The following is a 22,837-nucleotide window of genomic DNA, read 5'->3' on the forward strand; positions in this document are numbered from 1 at the left end:
CTAAGAGTCTGTAGCTGATGTAAAAAATCCCCCGTATCACGTAAATACGAAGGAGTTTTGGAAACTAAAGGTGATAAGATACGATCCAACGTTATTGCTAAAGGTGATAGCAAAGAGTCAACAGCAGCCACTATGGGTCGTCCAGGTGGGTGCCACAAATCTTTATGTATTTTTGGCAAAGTATACAAAACTGGAGTGACAGGATTGACTTTGTTCAAATAAGTCGCCAATTTAGAATCAATAATTCCTAAACTGGAATAACGTTGGATCATATCTAAAATATCTTTCTTAATGTTTCCAGATGGATCATGTGATATTGGTAAATATGTAGATTCATCAGCTAATTGGGTTTTAATCTCAGAGACATAATAGCTCTTGTCCATCACCACCAAGGATCCGCCCTTATCAGCTGGTTTTATTATGATAGCTGAATTATTCTGAAGAGACCGTAATGCTTGGGTTTCACCAGGAGTAAGATTTTTCTTAATCCGCAACTCCCCGTTTTTAACAGTATTCACAAAATTGTCCACATCCGATTTGACAAGAGAAATAAAGGTCTCAGCGGGATGGTAGGTTCTCGGAGGCATGAAACTACTAGGCATCGTTAAGTTGAGTTTGCTAAAGGAGAATTGGATATCAGGCTGAGTATCTGGCAACACAGGATTCTGATCTAAGGATCCTTGATTGAAATGAACCTTAAGTCTTACCGATCTATAAAATTTATTTAGTTCCTGTTCAAGCAAAAAAGAATCAAAATGAGGAGTTGGACAAAAAGATAGACCTTTTTGTAGAACCTGAGACTCTAGGGGGGACAGGGTATAGGAGGAGATATTGAAAATGAGGTCCGTCCTACCTGTGATCTCGTTGTCATACGATCCCCCAGCAGTTGATCTCCTCTGCCCCCTCCTCGTCTTCTTTGTGAAATGACGCGACGTGGTCCTAAAAAAGGTGCCTGATGTGAATCCATATCACTGCCAGAACTTGCAGAAGAAGAAAAGCCAGTCCTGGGCTGGAAACGTCTGTGCTGAGGAGGCTCACCGCACCGCCACCTGTATACTTGACCACGTTTGTAGTCCTCCTCATCACGTATAAATTTATTTCGCGAAATAAATTTATACGTGATGAGGAGGACTACAAACGTGGTCAAGTATACAGGTGGCGGTGCGGTGAGCCTCCTCAGCGCAGACGTTTCCAGCCCAGGACTGGCTTTTCTTCTTCTGCAAGTTCTGGCAGTGATATGGATTCACATCAGGCACCTTTTTTAGGACCACGTCGCGTCATTTCACAAAGAAGACGAGGAGGGGGCAGAGGAGATCAACTGCTGGGGGATCGTATGACAACGAGATCACAGGTAGGACGGACCTCATTTTCAATATCTCCTCCTATACCCTGTCCCCCCTAGAGTCTCAGGTTCTACAAAAAGGTCTATCTTTTTGTCCAACTCCTCATTTTGATTCTTTTTTGCTTGAACAGGAACTAAATAAATTTTATAGATCGGTAAGACTTAAGGTTCATTTCAATCAAGGATCCTTAGATCAGAATCCTGTGTTGCCAGATACTCAGCCTGATATCCAATTCTCCTTTAGCAAACTCAACTTAACGATGCCTAGTAGTTTCATGCCTCCGAGAACCTACCATCCCGCTGAGACCTTTATTTCTCTTGTCAAATCGGATGTGGACAATTTTGTGAATACTGTTAAAAACGGGGAGTTGCGGATTAAGAAAAATCTTACTCCTGGTGAAACCCAAGCATTACGGTCTCTTCAGAATAATTCAGCTATCATAATAAAACCAGCTGATAAGGGCGGATCCTTGGTGGTGATGGACAAGAGCTATTATGTCTCTGAGATTAAAACCCAATTAGCTGATGAATCTACATATTTACCAATATCACATGATCCATCTGGAAACATTAAGAAAGATATTTTAGATATGATCCAACGTTATTCCAGTTTAGGAATTATTGATTCTAAATTGGCGACTTATTTGAACAAAGTCAATCCTGTCACTCCAGTTTTGTATACTTTGCCAAAAATACATAAAGATTTGTGGCACCCACCTGGACGACCCATAGTGGCTGCTGTTGACTCTTTGCTATCACCTTTAGCAATAACGTTGGATCGTATCTTATCACCTTTAGTTTCCAAAACTCCTTCGTATTTACGTGATACGGGGGATTTTTTACATCAGCTACAGACTCTTAGTCCATTCCCACCTGGCTCGCTCCTTATCACTTTGGATGTCAATTCCCTCTATACAAGTATTGATCACTCTTTTGGTATCTCAGCGGTTTCTTGGTTTTTGGATCAATTTAGTGATTTTTCCCCAGCTCAGAAAGATTTCTGCCTTGATCTTTTGTCCATTGTCCTTCATAAAAATTATTTCCTTTTTCAGGATCAATTTTATTTCCAGATCAAAGGCACAGCGATGGGCTCTAATGTCGCCCCACCGTACGCAAACATATATATGACTCATTTTGAGTCTATGTTTGTGTATACCCATCAGCTGTTCCGCAATTATGTAGCGTTTTATAAACGATACATTGATGACATCTTCATTGTTTTTACTGGATCTCAGTCGCTTTTTGACGAATTCTTTCAGTACTTAAACACCAGGGTTACTGGCCTTTCTTTTACTCAACATGTGGATGCATCTTGTATCAATTTTCTTGATACACTGATTCATTTGGACCAAAGAGGCGGAATTCTTTCTGACATGTATGTGAAACCTACAGATCGTAATAGTCTGTTGCATTATACTAGTAATCATCCACGGCATTTGAAAAATTCCCTGCCAATTTCACAGCATAAAAGGGTATCACGTAATGTTACAATGTTGAATCAGCGTTCACAGAGGCATGAAGAGATGTCACTAAAATTCCTTCAGCGCGGTTATCCTGCGTCAATAGTTGAGTCTGCCTTTCAGGAGAGTTTACATTCAACTCGCAAACCTAGGAGAGTGGGTCCTTTAATTTCCTTCGTTAATACATTCCATCCATATCATCCTATCATTAAGAATATCATACTCAGACATTGGCAGGTATTGCAGAGATCATATCCTAAAATTACTGAATTTTCTACTCCTCCTTTATTTAGTTATAAACGTTCCCCTAATCTCCGTGACCTTTTGGTCAAAGCGGACATTGGATCATCGATTCTTCGGTCTCGACAGACTTTTCTTTCGACACCCAAGAAGGGTAATTATCCGTGTCTTCATTGTCCCCATTGCTCAAATATGACTAAGGGTAGTCAATTTACACATCCGCGAACTGGGAAGGTTTTTCATATAAAAGATTTTTTCACTTGTGACACATCATTTGTTATCTATTTAATAAAGTGTCCGTGCGGTCTCGGATATGTTGGGGAGACTACCCAGCATGTCCGAGACCGCATAGGGAAACATAAATCTACCATTCGATGTGGGATGACTATGTTACCAATTCCTCATCATTTTACACAATGTGGACACACTGTGTCCCAGCTTCGTTTTCAAGTATTGGAACATGTTTCTCCATTGAGACGAGGAGGTGACAGGGTCCGGAAATTGAAGAACAGGGAATCCTATTGGATTCACATGCTTAATACTCTTTCCCCTAATGGTCTTAATAGGGAGTATGATTATTGAGCAGGAGATATGGGGTCCGTCCTATTTTTGGTTTTATTGAAATATGTGTAATTTTTATATTTATATTCATATATAGTACGCCTTAGTGTTTGGTGTAATCTTGCCAATGTTATTAACAGTTTTTTTAATAAGTAATTATATGGTTACTGTTACTTATATTTCCTCTTTTGTTTCTTTTTAGACACGATGAGGTTTCTTCAGTTAACATGGAGCTTCTATCCGGGTCACCCCGTCTCACCGCTTTCTTTTTTCTATTTCACGCATGCGCGCACTTCCGTGTTGCTTGCGTCTCATCATGCGCTCCATTTCACTGGTTCTTTTGCTATTGCGCATGCGCGTACTTCCGCATTCATCGCGCATGCGCTAGCTTGCGTGTCATCATGCGTTCCTCCGTGGATTAATCAATTTGGTTGGCCCGCCCTCACTAGGTATTTAAACCTCACTGCGGCTCTGTTTCGTTCCACTCCACCACTGATCTCCCAGGGTACAGGTAATGGTTTGGCGCTTTGTCTCTCTATGGGAATTGTTTCTCTATGGGAATTGCCTTTTTTCCTTGTTTGACCGCTATGTCTCTACTTTTCAGTTTACCTTTATTGTGGCATCTGCTTCCTATATCCTCACTAGGATTTCTTATTTATGCCATTTAAGGTAATCCAATCAGTTTATTGTTACATATGGATGTACTTTTCTGGTATTCCTTGTTTTATTCTTGTCCCATAAGGGAGATCTTGACATGTGTATATATATATGGAAATTTCCTCTATATTCAATGAAAAATTTTTTTTGTGTTTGTTTCTAATATATGGGCCTTTATTTTAGATAAATATCCTTGTCAAGTCTCAAGACATTCTTCACAAGATACATATACTTCTATGACTTTATTAGGTATATATGATGTTATCATGATTTATATGGATATGATTAATAATATCCTATGTATTTATGGTACTAATAATTGTATATATGTTTATTTCTTTAGTTTTGAAAAAGGCAAATTTTGCCGAAACGTCAACTTAAAAAACTGAATAAAAACTGAATAAAAGTTATTTCAAGTTTCACCTTTTGTGTGCCGGGGTTTTCTATATAATTTTACCAGATCTGTCTTGGCAATGGCTTATCTCCAGGAGACAATACAATTGTCAGTCCAAAATCAGACATGCTGGATCGATATGTCCCCATAATATACATACTTATTAGACTGATGGTTGCACCCAATCAGTATTGGACGATAGAGTAAATAGGACAGAGCCGATACAGAGATCTATGGTCCGTAATGGTGGGCCAATTGTTCTGGTCCAGCAAGAACACCGTCACAAGCCTTTGTTTTTAGAAAATGAAAATGAATATGTAAGCCCAAGTATCAGAGGCTGATAGCGTCCTCCTGCCTGTGTAAGCAGACTGGATCCTCCGCCGCCTGTGTTACCAATTTGCATGCATTAGATTTCAGTGCCAGCTCCTCTTTAGTCATCAGGCTAATTTATTCTGTAAAACAATGAATCTTGCTCAGCACATAATCCGTCCCTTTTTCTGTTTTTCCACTTGGGCAAGTGGAGGCACAGTATGTCAAGAGTAAAATGCTTGTTTTCTCTGTGAAGAAGGGAGTGGGTAGAGCTGGCATCGGTAATTGTGCAATTATAATGGGAATAGCGTAAGCATGGAAGAAGCCGTTCCACAGGCGCTGCTGCCTGAAGGGGTAATACAGGCTTGGCACCACTCTGGGAAGGCGGAAGGAAACCGAGAGGGGATGTGGTAATGAGCGTGGCTGAGGAGGAGCGCACAGTGCGACCCGGTCAGCCCTCCCGTCTCATGGAAAGTGGCAAGGCCTAGCCACTCACACTGCCGGCTTCATGTCATCTTTATGGCTACTTCAGAAACTATGAACAATCCTCAAGTATATTTACATTAGTTACTGGCAGCAACAAAAAATGGGTTAACTTTACTTCACTTTCTTTCCTTCTCTTTCTCTTTTTCGTTCTCTCCTTCCTTCCTTTTTTTGTTTCTCTCCTTCCTTCCTTCCTTCCTTCCTTTCTTTCTCTTTTTGTTTCTCTCTTTCCTTCCTTTTTCCCCTTTTTTGTTTCTTTCCTTCCTTCTCTTTTTCTTTCTTTCTCTTTTTGTTTCTCTCCTTCCTTCCTTCTTTCCCTGCCTTCTCTTTCTTCATTTCTCTTTTTGTTTCTCTCCTTCCTTCTCTTTTTCTTTCTTTCTCTTTTTGTTTCTTCTTCCTTCCTTCTTTCTCTGCCTTCTCTTTCTTCCTTTCTCTTTTTGTTTCTCTCCTTCCTTCATTCTTTTCTTTTTGTTTCTCTCCTTCCTTCCTTTCTCTTCTTGGTTCTCTCCTTCCTTCCTGCGTCTCCTTCCTTCCTTTCTCTTTTTGTTTCTCTCCTTCCTTGCTTTTTTCCCTTTTTTGTTTCTCTCCTCCCTTCCTTTCTTCTCTTTCTTTCTTTCTCTTTTAGTTTCTTTCCTTCCTTCTCGTTTTCTTTCTTTCTCTTTTTATTTCTCTCCTTCCTTCCTTCTTTCCCTGCCTTCTCTTTCTTCCTTTCTCTTTTTGTTTCTCTCCTTCCTTCATTCTTTTCTCTTTTTGTTTCTCCTTCCTTCCTTCCTTCCTTCCTTCCTTCCTTCTCTACCTTCTTTCTCCAGATAGATACCAGAGATTAACATTATAACACATTTGGAAACACACTTATTAAAATGTCTACAACACTTTTCCCGCTATATGTTCCGGTGCCTAAAGGTCTTCGTCATGTCCCTGTGATCCTTATTGTATGGTCTCCAAATTTCCCCAGGCTTTTATTTATGCCTTTGATAATATCAGATACCAGGGAGTGACTTGACAAGTCTCCATAGGTTTTGTATCAGCCTTACATGTCCTTCTTATTGCAATGTATTGCCCAGTTCATATACTGCATCTAAGTCATTTTCCTCTAAAACGTCAATATAATACCACCATATCATACTCATATAATATATTTATTGTAGATTTCTAAATAAATCTACCGCCATTACTAGTCCTGGCCCTATAGCAGCTTGCTGAGTCCCTATAGCTTCTACGCCGTTGGTTCACAGTCCTTCTATTCACCCTGAATTGTCCACATTGTCAGCGTCATAATCTGTGCCTAATAACAAGCCCGGCTACTTAGCGAGCAGAGGGGACTTTTATGTCAGCCGTAGGTCAGCTAGCAAGGGCAGGATTTGGGGAAAAGTTGGCCAAAAATGAGTCTTCCCTTACATGCCATCACATATGATGCAGAGAGGGAGGAGCGGTCTCTTTCTTTTTTTAGTAAGGGCGCAGTATGTGATCATAAATTCACATTGCAATTAAATGTTTGCTCATATTGTTTTATTGTTTTTGGAGATTTACTCTTATAAAAGTGAAAATATCCTAGAACAATGTGTCTACCCAACTCCAGATGTCTCAAAGTTCACGGACTGTAACAGCGGAGAGACACAAATATCTCCACAAGGGGCTCCACGGGGAAGTGCTTATATATAATGTGCTATTTTTATGTTCTGAAAAGCCCTCATTTTCCATTACACTGGTAATATCCTATTGTGTGTGAATCAGCTTGCCGAGCCTTTCAGTGGCCACATGTTACATTGTAGGACACAGCAGGGCATACCACCCAAGAGCTGCCAGAAAATGGTGTGTTGCAAAAGTGCCCCCAATGCATTGGCAACGTACGTACACGTAGCTTTCACGTGTAACTTCAAAGAGAGGAGTCGTAGAGCCGATAAATCAATAAGACATGACAGCTACAATGTGAATTGTATTATACTGCTGATAGACAACACAATCTATACAATAAAAAATGAGAGTTTTAGGAAAAAAAAGGTTCTGAACCCAAAAATGAATTATCCCTCAAAAAAGAAGCAGGATTTATTCCCTTAAAGGGTTATTCCCATATACAAGATCCTATCGTAATATGTAATAATATTAGCAAATACCTCCAATTAGAAATGTACTATAGTCCTTCTGATTCATTATGTTGCTTACTTCAGGGCATTGCAGGACCTTCGGTATCCATAGTTACGACCATGCATATAGTGAGTTAGTAAGGCTTTCTTCACACATCAGTTTTTTGCCATCAGGCACGATCCGGCGAAAAAACAAATGCAACCGATCCGGCAAAAAACCAGATCAGTTGCATTAGTTTTTTCCATCAGTTCCTTCAGTTTTTTGATGGATCCGTTGTGTTACTGAGCATGCTCAGTTCAAAAAACCGAATCCGGCGTCCATAGGCTTTCGTTATAAAACATACCGTACAGCGCAATGTGTTTTTTCGCCGGAGACAAAAAACGTTCTCCTCAGCATTCCATCTAGCCGCCGCACAAACAAATTTTGCCGGATACGGCGAAAGCCGGATGGAACGCAAGGCCATCAGGCACAATCCGGCGCTAATAGAAGTCTATGGGGCAAAAAACGCATCCGGCGGCAACAAACGCCGGATGCGTTTTTTCATGTTTTTGCCGGATTGTGCCTGATGACAAAAAACTGATGTGTGAATGCAGTCTTAGTTGCTTGTGGTCGTAACCATGGATTCACTATGTCGCTTACCTCAGGGAATTGCAGGACCTTGGGTATCCATGGTTACGACCACGCATATAGTGGGTTAGTTGGTTAGTTGCTTGTGGCCGTAACCATGGATTCACTATGCCGCTTACCTCAGGGAATTGCAGGACCTTGGGTATCCATGGTTACGACCACGCATATAGTGAGTTAGTTAGTTGCTTGTGGTTGTAACCATGGATTCACTATGCCGCTTACCTCAGGGAATTGCAGGACCTTGGGTATCCATGGTTACGACCATGCATATAGTGAGTTAGTTGGTTAGTTGCTTGTGGTCGTAACCATGGATACCTAAGGTCCTGCAGTGCACTACACATAAACAGAAGAACGATCCAAAGTACTATAGCAGGGCATATAATATTGTAAAACAAATAGGTAAATAACCCACCACAGGCATAATTCAACAAAAAAAAAACGGAGAATTGTGGTTTAAGGGATAACAATAAATATTTTATTAGCTGTTATCTTATGGTATTTGCCAGCTAATAAAATATTTATTGTTATCCCTTAAACCACAATTCTCCATTTTTTAGTGAACTACACATGTAAGAGACATGGCTATATCAGAAGAACTAAACTATATTTCTAATTGAAGGTATTTGCTAATATTATTAATATTATTACACCTACTACATATTGGGAATGGATGTTGAAGATGGGAATAACCTAGAAGAACCTATCACAGTGTGTTTGTATGTGAGATATTGGATAACTCTGTATGGCCGCTTTCAACATTTTCAACATTCAACATTTTTTATGTATTTTTTTATGTATTTTTTTCCGATTTTTACAGGCAGAATAAAAATTGTTTTACTGCAACAACGTAATAAATGACATTTCTAAAATGCCATTCACACAGTATGTGTTTTTTCCTTGCGATTGTTTTTACTTGTGTCTTTTTTTAAAAAAATTCAGCCGGTCAGATATTTTAGCGTTTTTTCTGCAGTGTCTCCCTATTGAGCTCCAATCATCAAAAACGTACAAAATTTCTGCTGTAGTTTTCTGGTCATAACCTGTATTTTTCTTTTAAGGATTCCCTTTTCAGTAGTAGTCCCATATCATTACAGACAGGATGAGAATAACTGATGAAATCTATATATATTTTAGATAACACAGGATCTGGCATCCGCAATAGGTGATGGTTACAGCTCACCTCCTTCCCCTTCCTACATAATGACCTGTGCACAAAGCATGCCTATAACACAATCCAATAGAAGCCAATAAGTCTGATCCATTGTATTGCGGCCTATGGTCTATTTGGCTGTATACATCTGTAAATACCGCTTACCAGCAGCTCAGGAAAGATTCTATACGAATGTAGATATAGCAGCCAGAAACTGGAACAATTAAAGGCCAGGATAGGGGTGGAGATCTGAGAAATGTAATTAAAGGGGTATTCCCATCTCCAAAATCCTATGTCAATATATAGTGGGTGTAATACTAATAATAATAACAAATACCTCCAATTAGAAATGTAGTGTAGTTCTCATAATTCAGTGTTTCTTACCTCATGTTCAGGGCATTGCAGGACCTTAGGTATCCATGGTTATGACCACGAGCAACTAACTAACTAATTGTGACTATATTCTTAGTTGTAACTATGGATACCTAAGATCCTGAAATGCCCTGAACATGAGGTAAGTGACATAGTGAATCAGGAGAATTATACTATATGTCTAATTGGAGGAATTTGCTAATATTTTTATTATTATACCTACTACATATTAGGCTAGATCGCTTTACGATGGCACATGAAGCTCTCCTGAAGTTTCCTTCTATACTCAGGAATCACCTGCAGGAAAGGTCCGTGACCGCCCTGAACCAGGAGAGATCATCACAGGGAAGCAGGTGCTTTGACCCATAGCGAGAAAACAACATTCCTGGATAACGCCTTTAAAGAGACCCAACCATCAGGATTTTCATATATAAAGTAAAGTCAGTGCTATACTGGTGCTAGGATGCTGAATGAAAGCATAGCTTTTGTTCTGAGATTGGATGTTTTATTTCAGAAATATGTGCAAGTAAAGTTCCTACAATGCACTGCTATTTGATTGACAGGTGCAACATGGGCAGGAAAATGTGGGTCGGCTCTTGCTATCTTTTGCCACCCCTGTCTGTCTGCCTGCGCCATAATTAACGTCAATGACGGTGACAGGGGGAGGAAGACCATGTAGACAGACAGGGGTGGGAATATATAGCAAGACCTGACCCTTATATTGTCTTCCTGTTGAACCTGTCAATCAAATAGCAGTGCATTGCTGGAACTTTACTTACACATAATTCTGAAATAAAACATCCGATCTCACAACAAAAGCTATGCTTACATTCACCATCCTAGGGCCAGTATAGCACTGGATTTACTTTATATATGAAAATCCTGGTGGCTGGTTCCCTTTTAAATTATAATGTTTTGGGTAGGAGCAAAGAAGTGAATAGGACTTGCTCACACTATAACTTTGCATCTTGTCTTAATGTTTTGGTATACAAGAATAGTTTGAGTTATTGTGAAAAGAGACTACTATATGAAAGGAGGAATATAAGAACGCTCATGGTAGAAGACGCTGAAGGTATTATATATTAATCATAGAGACGCCTCTGCATGGGAGATTGCAGCGTTTTTAGAACACACTCTCTATAGCTAGAACTTTCCCCAGATCTTTTCCCAGACTCCTGACAGCTTTGTTACTAACTGGAAAGCGTCTGACAATTGTACGAATAGAAAGAAGAAAGTGATGATAAGTATATAGTGCTATAGATCTGACAATTAGGATGATGCGACGGTTGTGACACCGGCTTTCTGTATATGTACAATGTGACATCGAGCCGACAATTACAATCGTCTGAATCTGACAATAATGATATTAATCTGCTCATCCTCCATGAGTACATAAAACACACCGCAGCGCTGATGACTGTCTCCTCGTCTCTAGAAGGCAGTATATATGTGACATTGGTTCCGGGTGATTGAGTGACTGCTCCAGGCTAAAGCCTTCACTAAAAATAACCTCAAATAAAAATAAATTGAATTTCCGTCCAAATGATCTAAATATAGAAACTCTTGGCACTTTCTAAAAATCAATATGCACTTTGATTTAACACGTAAAGAGTAAATTGAATTTGTGTTTCTATTTGTCAGGCCCTGGATGGCTTTCTGATTGCGCTGACCATGGACGGCATGATAATATACGTCTCCGACAGTGTTTCGTCTCTTCTTGGTCATTTACCGGTAAGTTATGTCATTTATCAAGTTATGTGTATAGAATATACTGTAGTTCTATGACGGGGGATAGATACATTGATAGATAGAAGGATAAAAGGATAGATAGATGGATGGATGGATGGATGGATAGATAGATATGTAGATAGATAGATAGATAGGTGGATAGGTAGATAGATAAATAGATGATGGATAGAGGGATAGATAGATAGATGGATAGATGGATAGATAGAGGGATAGATGGATAGATGGATAGATGGATAGATAGAGGGATAGATGGATGGATGGATGGATAGATAGAGGGATAGATAGATAGAAGGATTCATAGATAGATAGAGGGATAGATGGATAGATAGATGGATAGATAGATGGATAGATAGATAGATAGATAGATAGATAGATAGATGGATAGATAGATAGATAGATAGATAGATAGAGGGATAGATGGATAGATAGATGGATAGATAGATGGATAGATAGATAGATAGACAGATAGATAGATGGATAGATGGATGGATAGATAGATAGATAGATAGATAGATAGATAGATAGATAGAGGGATAGATGGATAGATAGATGGATAGATAGATGGATAGATAGATGGATAGATAGATAGATAGATAGATAGATAGATAGATAGATAGATAGATAGATAGATAGAGAGATGGATAGATAGGTACATAGATAGATGGATAGATAGAGGGATAGATAGAGGGATAGATAGATGGATAGATAGATAGAGGGATAGATAGATAGATGGATAGATAGATAGATAGAGGGATAGATGGATGGATGGATAGATAGAGGGATAGATAGATAGAGGGATACATAGATAGATAGAGGGATAGATGGATAGATAGATGGATAGATGGATAGATAGATGGATAGATAGATAGATAGATAGATAAATAGAGAGATGGATAGATAGGTACATAGATAGATGGATAGATGGATAGATAGAGGGATAGATAGATGGATAGATGGATAGATGGATAGATAGATAAATAGATAGATAGATAGATAGATAGATAGATAGAGAGATGGATAGATAGGTACATAGATAGATGGATAGATGGATAGATAGGTACATAGATAGATAGACCGTTTGATAATTTTCATTTCAAATTCTCACTTTTTGAGGTCTAAGGAGTACACCTTTCTCCTTGCCGAGACCTAGCAAAACAATTTGGCTGCCAGTGAGGAGTCTTATAGCTGCAATGCTCCTCTGAGAAATATTCAAATTGTCTCTTCAGGGATGAAGGAGACGAACTCTAGCGCCACCTATTGGAGGTAGCAATCCTAGATGTCAAAGTGACCCTCCAACGAGACTTGTCGTATGACTTAGGATTTATGCCAGATCAGAACCTCAATCTGCAGACACGGTGTTTCAGGGTGATTGCCCCTCGTCACTGGAAAGTATGAGGTCTGATCTGGCTGTATGAGAAGCTATAGTGGGGTCTAAGGAGCATTTAAAGGTATTGTCCATCATTTAAATATATTTTTTCTAGGCATGATTGGTCTTAAAATAATAAACAGAGGCATAGTCATCCTTTAACACCACTGCAGATGAAACTGATTCCGCTATAGAGGTCTGTACCAGCTCCAGAAGCAATGTCTGTTCATTTTGCAAGTTACTAAAACCGTTGCAGCCCATCACAGGTCTTGTAAATAATACAGCGCATATTAGAAAAACATTCGATGACGCCCCTATAGTCACCTGATTGCAGGCAGTAATGGGCTGTAGTGGTTCTGGTAGCTTCTGAAGTAAACAGACAAAAGTTTTGAGACTGGCGTAGACCTCCAGGGCGGCCTATGCTGGATCTGCAGGGGTGTTGAAGGGTGAGTAAGTTTCTCTTATTATTTTAAAACCAACCATTCCTAGAAAAAATGTATCAAGGTGTCAGGCAACGTCTTCAACAAATAATATATAATTGGAGCTGCCTTACAATCAATTCTAATTTCATATCTTATTTAAATATTAAATATTAAAGGAGTTGTCTCATTTTGATTAACTTTAGCCCATAGGCAAAGTGACGTATACAAAAACAAACTGATTCTTACTTGCCCTCCACATGTCCAGTGACACTTTTCGGATGCTGCTCTGGTCTTTTTTGACCAGCTGCAGCGGTGACATCACATCTACAGTGCTGCACCCAATCACTGAGTTAATGGGCTTTGCTAATTTAGTTAACAGCCTCTGAGCTCAGTGATTGGCTGTCAACATGATGTCACCAGTTTAGCACTGGACCTGGGAATGGTGAGTAAAGTTTTGTTTATATATCATTGAGCCTATGGGCTATGGATAATTAAAATAGGACAACACCTTTAAAGGGAATCTATCAGCAAGTTTTTACTATGTAACTTGGAGACTGCATGCTGCAAGAGTTAACACAGAGATTTTAGGAATGTGTCTCTTATCACACTGTGTGCTGTTGTTTACCTGCAGTGTTTGTTTAGCTTCAGTACATTATCATTGTCAGCTAGTCCAGCACACGCTCTGCTGTGATTAGCAGTTCACTGTCTATAGACATTGTACATAGAAGGCTGTGTGGGCAAGGACAACTCTCTTGCTAAATCTAAAATATCTGATTGTGTCAAAACCACTGTACCTAGTAAACTAAGTGATACCTCGTTGTATTCAAGGGCCTCTTTGCCTACATCATGCTGCTCTCAGATGAGGTAGCAAAAACCTGCTGACAGAGTCCCTTTAAAGACGTTTGCCCTGTGTGGACAATCCTTTGACTATGAGGACCCACTGGCAATGAGCGAACACTCTACGATTCCTATTTATTACCATTTGGGCAGTTGGAAGTGGTCCTACCTTCCACCAGTAGTAACCACTGCAGCTGATATGCAAATGAATGGTCTACATGGTCGCACTGCGTCCTCCGGAGCCATCATTTGTCCGTGCCATTGGCTTTGGATTTGAAAATCATGTGAAACTGATGGTGAAGATATCTAACCTACTTTATATATAGCCTTGCCTTGTAAGTCCATAGTGACAGATGAGACTTTCACCCTACTGAACATGACAAAGCACCTTTTTGTACCAGTCAGATTTGGTGGACCAAAATATATTGAACTTTCTGCCGGAACGTGAACATGGTGAAGTGTATAAGATGCTGGCTCCACACATACTGATGACAGAACCAGTCACTCCAGAATTTTTTAACAGTAAGTAAATCTCCAACCAGATTATCATATGAGATATGTTATAGTGTCTACTTTTGTATATAATACATTTATATTCTTAAAGAGGACATTTCACCGGGTCTAAAGTGGCCCGCCATAGGTTTCCAGAGATATGGACCTTTAATTTTGTGCACCCAATATGCTAATGGTTATACTCATTACCATAAGGACATTACTCACAGTATCTTTGGGGGCGGTTTATATCCTGATCTGCATAATTACATTGTGAGCACTGCCCCCTTGGTAAAGACCATAAAAATTAGAGTATTGGGAACACTAACTAAAAAGGTCGGGGTCATGTCGTTAGTGATGCATATCCGGCGCCGGTAGCGACATTGCAGCGTGTGACACCAAGGAGCGACGATCAACAATCACAAAATCGTTCAAAAACGGTGATCGTTGACAGGTCGCTACTTTCCTTAATATCGCTGCTGCCACAGGTACGATGTTGTTTGTCGTTCCTGCGGCACCACACATCGCTATATGTGACACCGCAGGAACGACGAACATCTTCTTACCTGCGTCCACCAGCAATGCGGAAGGAAGGAGGTGGGCGGGATGTTACATGCCGCTCATCTCCGCCCCTCCGCTTCTATTGGCCGGCCGCTTAGTGACACCGCAGTGACATCACTATGACGCCGAACGCACCTCTCCCTTGAGGGAGGGATTGTTCGACAGTCACAGCGACGTCTCTGTCAAGGTATGTGCATGTGACGCTGCCGTAGCGATAATGTTCGCTACGGCAGCGATCACCAAATGTTGCACGAGCGTCAAGGGCGGGTGCTATCGCGCACGACATCGCTAGCTATTGCTAGCGATGTTGCAGCGTGTAAAGCACCCTTTATGCAGATTTAACAAAAAAATGGTATACTCAAGATTTACCCATAGGAGGTATTGGGTGCGCTATATTAGTCTCTGAATACCCTTTTTAAATGTTCTCTGTGTTATACCTAAACACTAAATATGTGTTTTTAAAACTTATTTTGCATCCTCCCTGCATGCGGGTAGCAGATTAGTCATGGAGCATTGTCAATCATTGCTACATGGCACTGGGTTCCCACCCACAGTGGCGTAACTGGGAGCAGCTCTTAGTCAACCCCACTAAGGACACACAGGAATAACAAACAAGGGAAAATGGAAACTTATCTCCAAGAAGATTCAGGTAGAGGGACTGCAACACCCAACAAAGTTACTCCAGATGAATGCGAGCCTACTGCTTGCACTAAAGGTCTGTAGGGAGTTAGAGCTATCACCAGCACAGACTAGAAGGGAATGAGATAATTTATGGACACAAAGAGAAGTGCTGATGAAAACAGCTGAAAGGTTTCTAATGGGAAAGGGATAAACCCTTAGCATAGGAGATACATAAGATATCATATACACCAAGCAGGAATAATAGATGGTGAGGTACAATTATGCAGTCACAGCAGGGTGGAGGAGAAGACATGTCCCTAAAATCTAAATAAGTCCTTAGTAAGCAGAACAGATATTCTTATATATCTATCAGATATATATTCACGGATCTGGCATATAACCAACGTTATAGCCACCAGAACGAGCACTGAATACAATAACAGTTTAGCATTACATTAATTTGGTGGTGGATCCGGTGATACAGCCAATTCTCCAAAGTGTCACAGGAGCCAATTTTCAACATGATGCCAGGCGGCATGTTCCTCGTGCTTCTGTGTGTAACCTGCGTGGTCTAAATGTGCTACCATGGCCTTCAGACTTGTCTACCATGGAGAACATCTGGGAAATCATTGATTGACAATTGCAGGGAGCTGCCAGCAGCGGATCTTGATAATTTGATGAAGTGCATTAAGCTTGGCAGAACATCCCAACCCATTAATAACCTCATTAACCTCATTGATAGCAGTTAAGTTTCATACTAGGTATGGGAAAACACCCAGCGAATAGTGAAAAGGAAAGGAGACCCTGTGTTTAGGGAAGGGTGAGATCGTGAACTCTGACCAAGCCTACCACTGGGCCCTGGCTTTTCTCACCACCCTAGATAGGTTCCGCACCTATGCACTGAGCAGGACACCTGGCCCTAAGCTGACCCTGAAATAGGCCCTAGGTAGAGAATGAATGTAATGAGCTCTTCATCAGCCCCACTTAGGGGTACTTTACACGTTGCGACATCGCTACTGTGATATCATCGGGGTCAAATCGAAAGTGACGCACATCCGGCGCTGGTAACGACGTTGCAACGTGTAAAGCCTAGAAGCACCGATAAACGATCGCAAAAGCGTCGAAAATCGTGATCTGTGTAGTGTCGGTCATTTCCATAATTTCGCTGCAGCGACAGGTACGATGTTGTTCCTCGTTCCTGCGGCAGCACACATTGCTGTGTATGAAGCCGCAGGAGCATCTCCTTACCTGCGTCCCGCCTGCAATGAGGAAGGAAGGAGATGGGCGGGATGTTTACGTCCCGTTCATCTCCGCCCCTCCGCTTCTATTGGCCGCCTGCCGTGTGATGTCGCTGTGATGTCGCACGACCTGCCCCCTTAGTAAGGAGGCGGCTCGCCGGCCAGAGCAACGTCGCAGGGCAGGTAAGTGCGTGTGAAGCTGCCATAGCGATAATGTTCGCTACGGCAGCTATCACAAGAGATCGCATCTGCGACGAGGGCGGGGACTATCGCGCTCGGCATCACTACAATCAGCTAGCCATGTCGCAGCGTGCAAAGTACCCCTAAGAGTTAAAGGATACACAGGGATAACAAACAACTTATCTACAAAAAGATTAAGGGAGAGGGACTGCAACACGCAACAAAGTTATTCCAGATGAATGCAAGCTGACTGCTTGCACTCAGGATCTGTAGGGAGTTAGAGCTATGACCATCACTGACTGTAAGGGAATGAAAGAATTTAGGGACACAAAGGGAAGTGCTGATGAAAAAAGCTGAAAAGATGAGGAACTCCACAGGGTCCTAAAGGGAAAGGGATAAACCCTAAGCAGATAAGATACATAAGATACCATATACACCAAGCAGGAATAATAGAAGGTCAGGCAGCAGTTTGCACAGGCAAATGCTGCGACCTTCTCTAGTCGGACACCACAGGACTGTCGGTCACCCATGACACACCCGTGATACTACGTCCTTGTATTTATGCTTATTTTGCACTCAATGCTGCAATTAGTGGCTGGTATCAGCGCTACACGAAACAAAACTTTTGACAATTTACAGTAAATACCAATCCAAAGCCCTAAACATTAAGCATGTCTGAAAATCAGCAGTGACAGCCCTCTTCATGTTTTTATCTCATTGTTCTTTTCTATTTTTTATTGTTTTTCTGTAACCATATGTTACACTGTAAAAAAAGACAAAACAACAATGTAATAAAATCAATAAACAAAACCATTGAGTCTAAAGCTTAATAAGTATTTATGATGTTTTATCCAATCAGAGGAGGTGAGGGACGGGGATGGTGACATTTCTGGAGCGCGCCTTTATGGGGCTGTAAACTTGCACCATATTAAAGCATACAAACCCCGGGCTTCATTACATTTACTTCCCAGTAATATCTAAGTGTGGCACCAAACAGCATATTCATAAGAACAATGTATTATTCCACAGATTTATGAAGGGGGAAATTGGCTTAAATATAATAAGCGGCACAGATATGACATTGTTTCATAAATGAAGATTTATGCTCATTCTCTCTTGTTACATTTCCATTTTCAGGTGATAAACAAGTGGAGTTTTGTTGTCATTTAGCAAGAGGAAGTCTGGACCCAAACGAGCCTCCAACCTACGAATATGTTAAATTTGTTGTAGATTTTAAGTTTTTTACCCATGGTGAGTATGTAAAATCATGTTTGGGTTCATGTTTAATGCTCCCCTGGTATTGCTCCCGTCTTCTTTTGAGCAAGGTTTACAGAACCCCTGCATCCTTACCCAGGAGACTATGGAGAACTCTGGGACAGTGGGCAACTAAAGGCCACGTCTCACTAAGCGACATCGATAGCGACATCGCTGCTGAGTCACGGTTTTTGTGACGCAACAGCGATCTTGCTAGCGATCTCGCTGTGTGTGACATCCAGCAACGATCTTGCCCCTGCTGTGAGGTCGCCGGTCGTTGCTTAATGTCCTGGACCATTTTTTGGTCGTTGCTCTCCCGCTGTGAAGCACACATCACTGTGTTTGACAGCGAGAGAGCAACAATCTGAATGTGCAGGGAGCAGTGAGCCGGCTTCTGCGGACGCTGGTAACCAAGGTACACATCAGGTAACCAAGCAAAGGCTTTGCTTGGTTACCCGATATTTACCTTGGTTACCAGCATCCGCAGCTTCTAGAAGCCAGCTCCCTGCTCCCTGCACACGTAGCCAAGGTACACATCGGGTTGCTAAGCAAAGCGCTTTGCTTAGTAACCTGATGTGTACTATGGTTACCAAGCACAGATTTATTACACGGGTCGCTGGTGGCTGATCTCTGATCGCTGTGGAGATCTGCCTGTTTGACAGCTCACCAGCGACCATGTAGCGACGCTCCAGCGATCCCTGCCAGGTCAGATCGCTGGTGGGATCGCTGGAGCGTCGCTAAGTGTGATGGTACCTTAAGTATGCATGTAATGAGTAAAGGGACCTTATCAGAAACATTTACCCCCTTATCAAACCCTTAATACGATTGTGTAGCCCTTTAAAGGATAAGTCAGTCAATCTTTTTTATGACCCTAAAGTGCTGCCTCAGCGGCAAGATAGCGTGTTTTGAAGTTGAGTCTGGAGGTGAATCTGGCTATGAGGATGCACTTACAGCTCCTCAGCCTGTATTGCCGAACTAGCCTTACCCTCCCCTAGATAATTGACTAGTCATTTGCTTTGGTAAGCAGCCACTGACCTGTCAATGGGGAGGGTGCTGTCGGGAAGGAAATACAATGGAGGCCGAGAAGCTGTAAGTGCATCTTAACACCCTGATGCCCTTCCAGATACAAAATGTAATTTTTCACTGCTGAAAAAGCACTTTGGGGTCATGAAGGTATCAACTGGTTTATCTTTTATAAGATACACAGTCACTGAGCTGTCAATGGGGAGGGTACTGCCGAAATGGAAATACAGCGGAGGCTGAGAAGCTGTAAGTGCATCTTAGCACCTCAATGCACTTCCAGATAGAAAATACATTTTTCACTGCTGAAGCAGCACTTTGGGGTCATAAAGGCATCATCTGGCTTATCTTCTATTAGATACACAGTTATATAAATGGTTCCGGTGTGGCGCAGTGATGTAAAGTTTCTGACAGGTTCACTTTAATACAAGGAAACCTAAAATATTATTAATTCTTATAATCTTGTTTGTTCGGGAATTTTCAGACACTATCTGTATAATGTGTCTATATCTTGTAAGACTTTATTACGCTTTTAGTTATCATTGACTTTATCTTGTTGGTCACATGTGAAGTCCTTTCCTGTACTATACATCTCTGCTTGCATCTAATGCCTGCAATCCTCAGATGTCCTATATAGATAGGTCTAGTATACTTCCAGCAGTTTCACCATCTTGTGAGCAAATACCTATATAATATGTTACTGCTGAGTAATATTTAAATCAGAAGCATGACTTACATTTATATTCAAACTAGCTGTATTGCCCGGGATAGTATCTAACTATTCATGACTATAACAAAATAAAATGTGTGGTTGCTATAGGCCACCTGATAAATATCCAGGGAACCTGTCTAAACAGCCAATATATTACCTCTAACATCCAGGTTCTGTATGTGTGTCTATTTCAGTGTGTGTGTGTGTGTGTGTGTGTGTGTGTGTGTGTGTCTTTCAGTGTGTATCTCTTTGTGTGTATCTTTCAGTGTTTCTCTTTCTGTGTATGTCTCTTTCTGTCTGTGTCTCTTTCTGTGTGTGTTTTGTGTCTCTTTCTGTGTGTGTGTGTGTGTCAGTTTCTGTGTGTCTTTTGGTGTGTGTCTTTCTGTGTGTGTCTCTTTCTGTGTGTGTTCTTTGTGTCTTTTGGTGTGTGTCTTTCTATGTGTCTCGTTCTGTGTATGTGTCTCTTTGTGTATGTGTGTGTATGTGTGTGTCTTTCTGTGTGTATTTATGTGTGTGTCTCTATCTGTGTGTCTCTTTCATCTGTGTCTCTTTATGTGTGTGTTATGCGTCTCTTTCTGTGTGTAAGTTTCTGTGTGTCTTTTGGTGTGTTTTTCTATGTGTGTCAGTTTCTGTGAGTCTCTTGGTGTATGTCTTTCTATGTGTGTCTCATTGTGAGTATGTGTCTTTGTGTGTGTGTGTCTTTCTGTATGTATGTCTCTCTGTGTCTCTATCTGAGTGTATCTCTTTCTGTGTGTATCTCTTTCTGTGTGTATCTCAAAACATAGTATATGACGTTCCCTGAGTCAAATGAAGTGACTGTGCAAAATGTTGTGATTGTAAATGTGACAGTTCTGATTCCTTTAGCGGACATACACACACATACACACACATACACACACACACACACATACACACACAAATACATACAGACATACATGTGACTCATCAGATTTTGTGTTATACTCGGCCTGATGAAGAGACCTGAGTAGTCTCGAAAGCTTGCAATTATTACCATCTTTTCAGTTAGCCATTAAAAGGTATCAACCACTGAGGACTCTCAGTGGTTGATAACTCTCTCAGTTCTTTTAAACCTTTTTTTACACACATACATACATTCAGCTTTATATATTAGATTATCCCATACACAGCGCCACCTAGAGGTGTGCATTGTAGCATATTTCTTCCCCACGATGACTCTTTCAAGCATGTAGTAGTTACTATGACTGCATTCATATATTTGTGGGGACACGATCATTCTCCTTCCTGACATACTGGATCAATATGCTAGAAGTCATCTTATTTTATATATAGAAGTGCAGCTTTTGTTGGCGTCAGTGAATAGCCGGTTAACTCTGACTACACGAACACATAATTGTAATAAACAGCAGGGATAACAGCGTCTCCATAACCTTTTTGCAATATAATAAAGGACAAGTGTCTTCCAATTAACCTTATGCCAGAGCTCTTATACCTTCTATACATATTCAATGTGTTAATTAACTGCCGCACATTATAGCGGTGACTAATATGTCACTACGTCTTCTGCCAACGTGAGTAATTCTGCTGTTGTGCTAATTCATCATGAATGGAAATCATCTCATTATAAGACCCCTTGTTTGTGCTTCAGATGCTTTATTCTCACAGTTGACATGAGGGCTTTGTCTCATCAGGGGTAGAAATGTAAAACATATTTCACGATTAGATCTATTTGACAATTTGGTTGATTTGGTTTATTATTTGGTGTTACAAAATCAAATGTGTATATATAGATAAGTCCTTCACCACCTTTACTCCTGACATATCCGCAGATGAGTGGTGCAAGGTGACAAACAACATTGAAAAAAGCATCATTTTATGCTACAATTGTCGTTATGTGGTTGTAATGTCGAATTGAAGCCTATCAAGGCCACCAACATACAGTGTGTGTAATATGCAGTGTGTGTGTGTGTGTAATATACAGTGTGTGTATATGTGTGTGTAACATGCAGTGTGTGTATATGTGTGTAACATAGTGTGTGTGTGTGTGTGTAACATGCAGTGTGTGTGTGTGTGTGTGTAACATACAGTGTGTGTAGATGTGTGTGTGTGTAACATGCAGTGTGTGTGTGTGTGTGTGTAACATACAGTGTGTGTAGATGTGTGTGTGTGTAACATGCAGTGTGTGTGTGTGTGTGTGTGTGTAACATACAGTGTGTGTAGATGTGTGTGTGTGTAACATGCAGTGTGTGTGTGTGTGTGTGTGTGTGTGTGTGTGTAACATACAGTGTGTGTATATGTGTGTGTAACATGCAGTGTGTGTATATGTGTATGTAACATGCAGTGTGTGTATATGTGTGTGTAACATACAGTGTGTGTATGTGTGTGTGTGTGTGTGTGTGTAACATATAGTGTGTGTATATGTGTGTGTAACATACAGTGTGTGTGTGTGTGTGTGTGTGTGTGTGTGTGTGTGTGTGTGTGTGTAATAACGCAATAAGACAAATTCATGTTACCCAAATAACGAATCAGAGGACAGCTTCCCTTTAACCATTTTCACAAAATGATTATTGTTATGTCGGTTATATTTCTCTTTTGGTTAAAGCAAAAGTTTTTATGTAAAAATATACTCAGAATATGTCTGACACACCGACACTTCTCCTGACACACCGACACTTCTCCTGACACACCGACACTTCTCCTGACACACCGACACACCGACACATCTGACA

The 22,837-nt window shown here is 40.8% G+C and overlaps 1 protein-coding gene across 3 annotated transcripts in view; it reads left to right on the forward strand.

The window, feature by feature from the left end:
* Window positions 1–22,837, forward strand: part of PASD1 (PAS domain containing repressor 1) — a 203,922-nt gene that overhangs the window by 136,856 nt on the left and 44,229 nt on the right. For all 3 annotated transcript variants that reach the window (XM_075323813.1, XM_075323815.1, XM_075323814.1), the window contains exons 6-8: window positions 11,319–11,408; window positions 14,453–14,573; window positions 18,281–18,394. In XM_075323813.1, the coding sequence (XP_075179928.1) occupies window positions 11,319–11,408; window positions 14,453–14,573; window positions 18,281–18,394 (325 nt within the window). The remainder of the gene's footprint in view (window positions 1–11,318; window positions 11,409–14,452; window positions 14,574–18,280; window positions 18,395–22,837) is intronic.

This window comes from Anomaloglossus baeobatrachus, chromosome 9, assembly GCF_048569485.1.
Source record: "Anomaloglossus baeobatrachus isolate aAnoBae1 chromosome 9, aAnoBae1.hap1, whole genome shotgun sequence".
In the NCBI taxonomy this organism is placed as follows: domain Eukaryota; kingdom Metazoa; phylum Chordata; class Amphibia; order Anura; family Aromobatidae; genus Anomaloglossus; species Anomaloglossus baeobatrachus.